At 51.3% G+C, this 10,409-nt stretch overlaps 1 protein-coding gene across 13 annotated transcripts in view; it reads left to right on the forward strand.

Annotated features, from left to right (window-relative positions):
• Muc4 (mucin 4, cell surface associated) overlaps positions 1–9,994 on the forward strand; it is a 69,768-nt gene extending 59,774 nt beyond the window's left edge. For 3 of the 13 annotated variants that reach the window (XM_050159869.1, XM_050159862.1, XM_050159871.1), the window contains 10 exons: positions 34–261; positions 1,177–1,314; positions 3,965–4,146; positions 4,999–5,158; positions 6,001–6,180; positions 6,396–6,469; positions 7,479–7,549; positions 7,628–7,866; positions 8,404–8,566; positions 9,420–9,986. In XM_050159869.1, coding sequence (XP_050015826.1) covers positions 34–261; positions 1,177–1,314; positions 3,965–4,146; positions 4,999–5,158; positions 6,001–6,180; positions 6,396–6,469; positions 7,479–7,549; positions 7,628–7,866; positions 8,404–8,566; positions 9,420–9,615 — 1,631 coding nt within the window. In that variant the 3' untranslated portion in view covers positions 9,616–9,986. Of the gene's footprint in view, positions 1–33; positions 262–1,176; positions 1,315–3,964; positions 4,147–4,998; positions 5,159–6,000; positions 6,181–6,395; positions 6,470–7,478; positions 7,550–7,627; positions 7,867–8,403; positions 8,567–9,419 lie in introns of those variants that run through there. The other 10 variants (XM_050159864.1, XM_050159865.1, XM_050159866.1 and 7 more) reach the window with 7 other exon arrangements.
• Positions 9,995–10,409: the final 415 nt, after the last annotated feature.

Consider the following 10,409-nt stretch of genomic DNA (forward strand, 5'->3'; position numbering starts at 1 on the left):
TCTCACACCGTCGTCGTAACTCCTGCGTTATAGGGCAAATCAATGGGACAGGACTGCTTGGGGTGAGGACAGACTCTCTGCCTTCCAACTTCACTCCCGTCTTCTTGTCTCAACTGTTGAACACCTCAAATGAAGAAGTGACCTCTGGGTGCCACGGAGACCCACAGTGCAAGTTTGACGCCTTGGCCACAGGAAACACAACCATCGGACAATATACCAACATGATCTTTGAGGCATTCCAGCTCGTGAATGGCACTCTCAGTAAGTGACAGGAGGCACCGAGGGGCCTTTCCGGAGACAGAAAGCAGGCGAGGACTCCATTTCATGACACTCCTTCAAGTTCTGCATTTTTATTCCTTTAATGGATCAAAGCCTCTGACAGCTCCCAGCTCACTCAGGCCCTCGACAGCCTTCCCTTCACTGCCCAGTGCAGTCTGTCCCCTCCCTCGTTCAGAAGCCCTTTCCTGACACTCCCCTCTTGTCCCCTCTCCTCCACCCCATGGGCTTCTTTGGGCTCACTGGTAACTTTCCACATGCCTCTCTCTTGCCTGCAAGGCTCTCTCTGCAGATGGCCACAGGCGTGTTCTCTCTCATTATTCAACACTGCCTGCTTAGCAAGGCCCTCTGGGCTGCCTTGTCTCATTTTTCTTCTCCATTCACACGCTTTTCCTGATTATTTTTGTTAGTATTTATAACTACTCAGTGCGTTTTATAATTTATGATTCCCTTAGGCCTCTTTTTCCGTCACTGTTCATGGCTATAGAGATTAGTGCCATACCTATATCATGTGCTTGATAAATCTGTTAAGGGAATGAATTAATGAGCAATGGACTGGAAATAATAGGCTTCCAAGAAACAGCACTGGGAGAGTTGGAAAATGGAATGTCCATTTACAGATCACCCCCATGGCTTTCGGTTCTTCCTGGGGTAAAAACCAACCATCTGTTCCCAAGGCCCAGCGTGGCATTCTGTTTAGGGAAGAAATGATCCAGTTTGAGGAGGAGGTTGGAAAAGGGAGTCTAAAGTTTGCAGAGCAGGAAGACTGAGTCCTGCTCGGGAGGTGGGCCCCGGGCTTGGGAAGGGCTTGTAGGAAGAGTCATGGAGAAAGGGAGCAGAAAGGGAAGGCAGGAGAGCGTCCTGCACATAGCTAGTCTCTGCCGCGTCTCTCTGTTTCAGATCAGTACCCGCCCTCTATCCACTGCCCCAGCCAGATTCAAGCCTACAAGGGGTGGACGGAGATCATTACGATCACCAGCGACTCTAAGGATGTCACATTCAGCCTCACCAATGAGTGTAGTGGCTTTAAACTCTCTGGTAAGAATCTTTGGCTGGCAATAGCATGGGGTAGGGGCTGAGAGGCCCGAGTCAACTTGGGCTGTCTTGCATTTCTTCAGTCTGCTCACTAACCTGTCACCTGTCCATTTGAGTAGCCAGGACCAACCAATGTTTTCCCTGCTTCCACCTCCTCTCCCCATTTTGTTTCTCTCTCCTTCTCCCACTCCCATTTCCCAGCCCAAGCTTTTGTTCTGGGTATTTTAGGGCAGCATCAGAAATGAAACTAGAACAAGAACGTATCACCACATCTGACTTGAGAAAACAGCATTTCTTTTGAAAATACTTTTTGTTAATATTAATTAATATTAATTATGCTCCTGGGTGTATAGGGTATGTGCACATAGGGTCAGGTGCTGAAACCTGCCAGAGGTGTTGGAATCCCCTGGAGTTGGAGTTATAGGCAGTGTGAGCCACCTGAAGTGGATGCTGGGAATCGAACTCTGGTCCTCTGAAACAGCAGTGTGTCCTCTGAGTCACAGAGCCATCTCTCCAGGCCCTGAGAAACAGACTTGCTTAGATAGCTAGCTGGCTATAGCAGCTCAAGCCTGTCATCATAAGGGAAGGGGGATTGCATGAGATCAAGACCAGTCTGGGATACAGAATGACACATGGTCCCAAGCTTAAAAAGGTAGCTATAGTTCAAATAGGTGGTTCCCTCCCCAAATGAGTAGCAGTAAGAGGTTTAGGTAGACGGAACTAAATAGGTAGACTTACTCTGGGCACACAGAGCTAATGCAAAGGTCATTTACTTCCATCTAATAAAACGCTTGCTTTTTTTTTTTTTTTTTTTTTTTTTGAGACAAGAGTCTCACTATCTGACTCTGGCTGTCCTAGAACTTACTGTGTAGAACTGACCCGTCCATCAGGTCCAGTTATTCAGGGTCTGAAGGGGCTCTACCTGTATGAATCATGGGTGAGAGAAAAGGAGATCAAGCAGAATTCAATTGTCAAGGTCTCCGTTTATTAGGGTAATGGTTACAGCTTATATAGCTCTTGAATGGGGAACTTGGCTTGGGGTGGGGGGTAGGGGGTAGCAAAGGTCACCAGTTAGCACACCTGGTGTATTTTGTGTAAGCGGAAACATTCTTTTGTGGTTCTGTTAACAAGCAGTTCTCAAGATAGTTGGGATGTGGGGCTCTCTGCAAACATTCTTAGGAGAATGGTCCCTCACATAGAACAGCCTAGCCTTGAACATATAGAGATCTGCCTGCCTCTGTACCTTGGGATTATAAGCTACCATGCCCAGTTATATGTATCTTTTTAACCATCATGGATCATTTGCCAGATCATTAGAATGATCAAGTATGACCATTAAAAATACTAGTTTAGCTTGGCAGTGTTAGTGAACACCTTTAATCCCAGAATTGAGAGACAGAGGCAGGCCGATCTCCAAATTCAAGGCCAGCCTGGTTTACAGAGTGAGTTTTGGGACAGCTGGGGCTCACAGAGAAACCCTGTCTCCTCAAAATAATAATAATAACAATAATAGTTTACAGGGTTGATGAGAATCTCAGCAGGTGAAAGCACTTGCCACCAAGCCTGATAACCTAATTTTCATCCTGGGCCCCATATGGTGGAAGGAAAGCACCAACTCTTACAGGCTGTCCTCTGACCTCCCTATAAATGTTACGGCATGCATACATGCTCCCACATGACACAAAATAAAGAAATGGAATAAGAGCCATAAGTTTACAGCGTTACCATAGCTACTAAAAGAATAACACACTGTGGAATAAGACTAAAAAAAATACAAATACCTTTATTGGTACTTTTTGTTGTTTTTCCAGTGGTTAGCCAAGCTTATCCAACTTTCTTTCTCCTCTGACTTTCCGGATTAGGACAGCACAGCACATCTTCCCCGGTTAGTAATGGTGTCTGAGAACCTAGGCCAGTAGCTGTGACTCGGTGGGCTAAAGCAGGAGGAATAGCGACTTCCTTTGCTAAACCAGAGTCATCAGGGACCTTCCTCTGGGCTCTCATCACCGATCGGTCTCATTTTGGGACACCTTGTCTACATCTCCTTTGTTCCATATGGCACTGCCTTGGTACACAATGGCATTACAAGGCTTCCTGCCAGCCTGGGCTCCTCTCCTGGGTGATGGTGTGAAGTCCACTCCACCATCCTTACTCTTTGTTCCCTCCAACCTGCTGTCTACTCCCCGTAGTCTGACGTCTGATAAGGTAGCGGTCAAGGCCTGGGAAGTCAGAGGAGAGGACGGTGAGAAGGCAGAAAGGAGGTGCTGGGAGACGAAGCCGCTCCAGCCTGCGGTTTGGGAAGCGTTAAGCGGACACTGACACCAAGCAAGACCCATCCCAGTACAGGCTCAGGCAGAGATGCGCTTAGCAGCCTCTTCACGCTAGTGGGAGGGGAGCAGCCTTCTCCTATTTCTACCTACACCCAGCACCCCAGCTCGTTCAGCAGGTGCCGCCTCCCTCCAGCTTAGAGCATGACTGCCATCACCCTAGGAATTCCAGCCCTGTGGGGGGGAATTAGGGAATTGTGTCTTTGCTCAAAAGGATGCCTGGTGGCATTCAGAATTCAGGGAGAAGCAGGGTGTTCGACCCCAGCATGCATTGACCACAGAGCAGAGGATCTCCCAGCCATCGAGGTCTCTTTTTCTCTGGACAGATAAAGGGAGTTTGCTGTGGACACCAGCACTTCCAGAAGCATGTACCCTGGAGATTCTAGCAAGGGACGCTAGGACTCATTTGTCATCCGTATTCCAGCCCAGGACTGTGGCTTGCTTCTGCAGTATGGAGAGGCAGTGTTTGTACAACGAGACCCGCAGGGAGGGCAATTCTTCCCTTGAGGTGAGTAGTGGGAACTAGGGAGGGCTTCTCTAATGGTTGCGGGGGAGGGGGAGCAGATGGAGGGATGCGGAGAGCATGCTTTCCCCTGGGCAAGATGCGTGTGTGGAGGGTGGAGCTGTGGTGGTGAGGAGCGCAGGAGCCCATCTTCTGGGAAGAGGAACTTTCATCACTGCTCAGAGCACAAGAGAGATTTGTGCTCCACCTCACACCCTGTCAGGCTTAGAAATGCTAACCTCAGCCTTTCGCATAGTCCCCACCGCAGCAGCAAGGTGCAGGACGGGAAGCTCTGTGCACTCTGGAGAGAGGTCCATAGCCTCCCGCAAGCTGCCCCGCCTTCATCCCCGACCAGAGACTGCTGGGCTCCGACACTACAAACCCTCATAGGGTGTAATAGAGAGTAGCTCCCCACAACCATCTCCTCGGGCTTGGGAAGAGAGGGTGGGTGTTGTCTTGAGACCTACAGCTCCTCTGTTTGCTTCCCTCTAATCAAGGAAGCACCTCTCTTTTTCTTGGGAGAAAATTCTCTCCATCCATGTTTGTGGTCAAGTTTCATGACCCAAGTTCACAGCTCTTGCCCCATTTCTGCTTTGTCTCTTTGCTTGTTTCTCTTTCCTCTCTGTTTCTTCCCCTGTCTCACTCTATCAGGGATTCCAAGAAAGGAGGAAGAGTGTGGGACAGGAGAGGCTGAGAGCCTACTGCAGAGGCAGGGAGGGGATGGTGTAGCTATGGGCAGGGACTCCCAGTCCTGTCCTGTAGAGGCTGACACAAGCAGGCCTTCTCACGGCTGAAGTGTCAGGCAGAGATACTAGAAGTCCTTTAGCTTGTGGCCACCAGCCCCCTGCTGTTATTCAGGTGACCAGCTGTAAGTGCGATGAGGACTCCTTTGGCCGCTTCTGTGAACGCTCCAAGAACCTCTGTGAGGTTCCATGCTTCCCAAAGGTGACCTGCATTCCTGGGAAGGGCTGTGGGCCCTGCCCTCCGAACATGACTGGAGATGGGCGGCATTGTGCAGGTGAGCTGGGACAGGGTCCTGGCAAGAGGAGGTTACCAGGTTCTGGGTCCAGGTGATAGGCAAAGGATCTGTGATAGACAAAAACAAACTGGTGTGTCTGTCTTTAGCAACACGTCTTCAAATCCCCCACAATAAGCTGTGGTAGGAGGGCTTAGAAGGGGATGGTGGATGGCGTGGGGCCAGAGGAGGGGATGCAGATGCTGAGGGTCGGGCTGGAACAGAGCAGCTGTGAGATCCTGCTGTTGGAAACATGGGGAAAGACTGGTAGAGAAGGGTGGGGGACCTGAGGTAAGCGGGACTCTCGGGCACCTGGGCATCCTCAGAGACACAGGGCTCAGGGGCTCTGCTTCTTTCAAGTCAGGACATTGGAAGTGTCACCATGGGACCCTAAATGACAGAGGAACCTACATTCTCTTTTGACTTCTTTCCTGCCCACCTGCATTTCTTCCTCTGAGCCACAGTAGCCACATACCAGAGATGACAGTGTGGCCTCTCCAGTCCTTGGAGGCAGACGAGTGGAGTCAGGAGACCACTGTCTTTGACCGTGTGAGGGCGGAAGTAGACTGGGATCCTTCTCGCCAGCTTTCTGGGTCCCTCTCTGACGAGAGCGCTATGAGCCGCATGCCACAGCCTCTGCAGAAGTGGGAGAAGGCTTACCTGGGAGAAGGGAAAAGGTTATAGAGAAATGCCTGGAGAAGGAGGAGGGAAAGACGAGTTAGGGTTCAGAGTAGCCCATGAGCCCAGCACAGATTGGGCATGGGAGAAAACAAACACACAAAACCCACGATATTCTGGGGGTCAGGGTTCATCTCCTTCAGCTGACTGTCCTGCCCCCTTGACAGCTCTCGAAGACTCTTTAGTCTGCCAGAGCCATTCCTGCCCTACGAATTACTGCTATAACCACGGCCACTGCTACATCTCTGAGGCTCCCGGCTGCCAGCCCACTTGCACCTGCCCCCCAGCCTTCACTGATACCCGCTGCTTCCTGGCTGGGAACGACTTCACTCCCACCATCTCTAAAGGTATGGCTAAATCCTCCTGCCATCCCTACCAGCCTCACGTGTCTCTTCCGCCTGGCTGGGAATGTTGGGAAAACCAGTGTCTGAGGCCCAAGTTCCCCCAAACACCCAGGTTGGAACTGAGTTTTCCTTCCATGTGGTGAGTTTGGGCTAGGGAGAGCTAATGAGGGCTGAGAAGTCCCTGGGGGTGACGATGGGTCCTGCTTCTCCCTTTCCAGAGCTTCCCTTGAGGACCATCGAGCTCTCGCTCAGGGAAAATGAAAACGCCTCCCAGGCTGATGTCAACGCCTCGGTCAGTGTTGCTTGCTGGGCTCCCAGTGGGAAACGGATCTTGCAAGTTCCCCGTGGGGGCTGTGTTATAACGTTAGTGCACATCCTTCGACGACCTTAATTTCCCAAAGGAGGGGAGCCTCTTGCCAGGGGCGGGCCAAGGGCCTTGGACATCGGGAAGCCTCAGGATTAGAGACCATGGCATGTATTAGAATCACAGCTTGCCCTGAGAAGACTCTAGGGTGACATGTCACCCCAGCCTGTCTTCTGGGCACCTCTCATGATTCACACTTCCTGGCTGCTATACAGAAGAAGTCACCTCCACCCGACTTCCCAAAGGGAACTGCCATAGCATGACCTTGTCGATAGCTCCAAGCAAAGTAGGTGAATTAGTGAACGGTGGAAACTCTAGACCCCTTACACAGGGACACAAATCTCTGCCCTGCGGCTTCCTAGAGCAGGCGTAACAATTGGACAAGCTTATTTAGAGCAGCTTTGTGTATAAACGGGGATAGCGTAAAGAGTACCCGTCATCAGGCCGTATTAACACTGAAATGACAAAGCATATAAAACATTTAGAACCAAACCACAACAGACATTCAAAGTGATTATTACTATTGGCACCCTGAGGCTCAACTTCAACTGATCAGATGTGTTGACATCCGTCTGCTGCCCTTAACTGCAGGCTCTTTGAAATAAACGGCTCCTGAGTCACCTTGGCATTCCTGGCACTGGGCCGTGCTGGGATCTTAGCTAAACAATTTGTGTTTGGTACATATGAGGGGAGAGGAAGGGCTGGGATCGGAGGCCAAGCAGAGGTGTTTGTTTCAGAGGTTCCCCTGGCAATGCTGGGGGGAAAACGCCTCATCCCTTACCCATTGAATATTTACTAAGCTGGGACCCAGGCCAGTCTCAGGTGAGAAGAGATGGGCTCCGGGGCTCCTAGGCCTTGCATTCAAAGGTGGGTGGGGCCTTTCTGATTCTCATTCAGCCTGTCCTCTCATCCCCCCTCTCATTTTCCCCCATTGTAGGTGGCATACAGGCTAGGGACCCTGGACGTGCGGGCTTTTCTCTGGAACAGCCAAGTGGAACTGACGCGAATGTAAGTGAGGCTGTCCCTCCATGACGCCCCTCTCCTCTCCCCTGCCCCTCAAACCCTCACTGTTACCCTCCCACACAGCTCTCCCTCAGCACAGCCCTCTGACAAGTCAATTCAACACTGGCGGGTCGTCTCCCACTTCCAGTACCGTCCCAGAGGGCCTGTCATCCATTTCCTGAACCACCAGCTCATAGACGCTGTGGTGGAGGCCTTCCTCCTCCAGGCTCGGAGTGGGCGGCCGAAGAGGAGCAACCCTGAAGCCAGGAGGAACGTCACCTTCTTCCCCATCTCCAGGGCAGATATCCATGATGTGACGGCCAGTGAGTCGCTCACTCTATCTTGGGGACAATATCCAGACAACGGGGAAGAGGAGAGAAGTAGCTAGAGGAGCCGTCACAGACCCGAGGGCCACATCAAGCCCCAGTAGAAAGTATGTGGCCCCACATGCAGGTCTGCAGTTGAAGAGGCAGCAGGTTAAGTCAGCTCTGAGGTTTGCAATCTCTGAATGAAATTTATCACTTAGGAAAGGTCCCCATCACATAGCTGGTCATTCGGAGAATATGAGGTTTGGCTAACCTCTGAGCGTGTGCTCGTCACTACTGGCGTTTTCAGACCCTGAAAACTGTCACCCCCTTGGTGACAACCCCTAGGGCTTTACAGTAATTTATTTGCTAAGCGCCCCAACTCACTGTTGATTGGATCAACCCTGTAGAACTGAGTACCCACAGATACAGGTATCTGTGCACTCAACCGATTGTTTCTCAGGATAAGCACCTGACATTTGACTTCTCAGTGAAAAAGGCATGAAATACCCCCACTGTTTGCTTGTTCTATATGTGTCTTTGTCCTGCCTACAGTGAACCTGAGTATGCTGGACTATTACTTCCTGTGTGATGGCTACGAGGGCTACAAGCTGGTCTACAGCCCCCAGAGCGGTGTCACCTGTGTGTCCCCGTGTAGTGAGGGCTACTGTCACAATGGAGGCCAATGCCAGCACCTACCAAACGGGCCTCAATGCAGGTGGGTAGAGGCCTGGGGCAGGAGAGGATAGTACTGGGGAACACAAGCTGGGTGGGGCACAATAGGTTCAGGAAGGCACTGTCCTTCCCAATGCACGACACTGGGATGACTCCCTAGTAGCCGGGGGACAAGAAGCAGAGGACAGGGGAGGTGAGAGGAGGCCAGGTGCCGCTCCTCCGTGTGGAGAAGAAAAGACATGCATTGCTTCTGAAGCCCAGGCTAGTCGCAGAGGGTACTCCAACCATCCTGGAGATGAGAAAACTGCACAGTAGAGCAGCGAGGGTCCAGGGGGCGCCCAGGGGCCTCCCAGGAAGTACTAGAGCCTCCTGAAGATGGATGCCCTCCAACCCTGTAGAAAGGAACCCGCTGTCCAGGTCTGGTCCTGATTCTGCCCCTTTGTAAGAGCGTTCAGTCTGGGGACACCCCTGAAGCTGGATCCTTAGGTTGTTAGCAAATTGAGCGTCTCCCCAAGGAGAGAACTATATGTCAGCAGTGACACAGGGGCTTGCCGCCCAGTGTCCTCTGTTTACTCTTGACTCACTTAGTCCAGGACTGGTCAAAGGAGTTGGGCTGAGTGGAGGATGGAGCCCATCCTTTGGGAGAATAAGGGGATGGGTTTGTGACTATATGGGTACCCCACCCTTCTGGGCCATCCAGGTGGGGTAGAATGTGCTACACACGTCTCCCTTCTTTAGCTGGTGACTTCCCTTCTTTAGCTGGCCTCGGGCAAACTGGATCCTCCACCCGGGGATAGCCCTGCCTTATCCTGGATAACAGCCCTTGGTCCCCAGGAGAGGAAGCCCGAGCAGGCTATGCCTGCATCCTCGCTCATCACGCTTCTCTCTGTCCCCAGCTGTGCGTCCTTCACCATCTATACATCCTGGGGTGAACAGTGCGAGCACCTAAGTGTGAAACTTGGAGCCTTCTTTGGGATCCTCTTCGGAGCCTTGGGAGCCCTCCTGCTGCTGGGGATCCTGGCCTTTGCAGTCTTCCACTTCTGCAGCTCCTCCATGTACAAGTTCTCCTACCCTTTGGCCTCAGAACTGTGAAGCCTGGCTCCAGATGATACCTCAGGACCCACCCGTCACTCCACCTCTGGTCTAGGGAGACTGGAAAGGGGCTGCTGAACGAAGAGGATTTGCAATTCTTCAAGAATGAATAAAGAAATGAAGTCGGACTATACCTTGGCAGTAGACCAGGGGCGCAGGAAAAGGCCGTGATGACCAAATATAGAGATGGGTGGGTTTTCACAAAGACATATCTGAAAGAAGGACATTGCCATGTATGAGTACACACACACACACACACACACACACACACAACAGAATTAATGGGTGAGTGGTTCTACATTAACCAAAATATTTTTACATATAAAACTGGCCTACTTCTCATTAAAATGTATTTAAATAAAGTCTCCATCTTTTCGTGTCTCCAAGCCATGGGCTCCATCCATCTCTTCTGGTGGCTGAAGTTTGTTCTCCCAATCATCATAAACACAAATATTAGACAGGTGGTACAGGAGTTGAGCGGTGGGTCCCAGCCCTACCACAGTTCCCAGGTGCCCCATGTTGGCTGCATCAGTGGCCACAGCACTGGCTTGGTCCTTGTCTCACCCCACTCCTATGCCTCAGCCAATGCTTTGGGGGCAGTTGTTCCCCAAAGATTTCTGTGCTGGAGCCTTGTTCCTTGGTGAGGCCATGTTGAAATGGTAAACCTTCAAGAGGCAAGGCCTAGTACAAGGAGGTTAGGTCATAGAAATCACTCTCAGGAAGACGAGTATTTCTCAAGGGATCCCAGTGCCCCTGGGCAGGGGATTTTATTACATGAGGCTAGCCTGTGCCCT

Source organism: Alexandromys fortis, unplaced genomic scaffold (assembly GCF_014885135.2).
Source record: "Alexandromys fortis isolate MF-2015 unplaced genomic scaffold, M_Fortis_MF-2015_v1.1 scaffold_119, whole genome shotgun sequence".
Taxonomy (NCBI): Eukaryota; Metazoa; Chordata; class Mammalia; order Rodentia; family Cricetidae; genus Alexandromys; species Alexandromys fortis.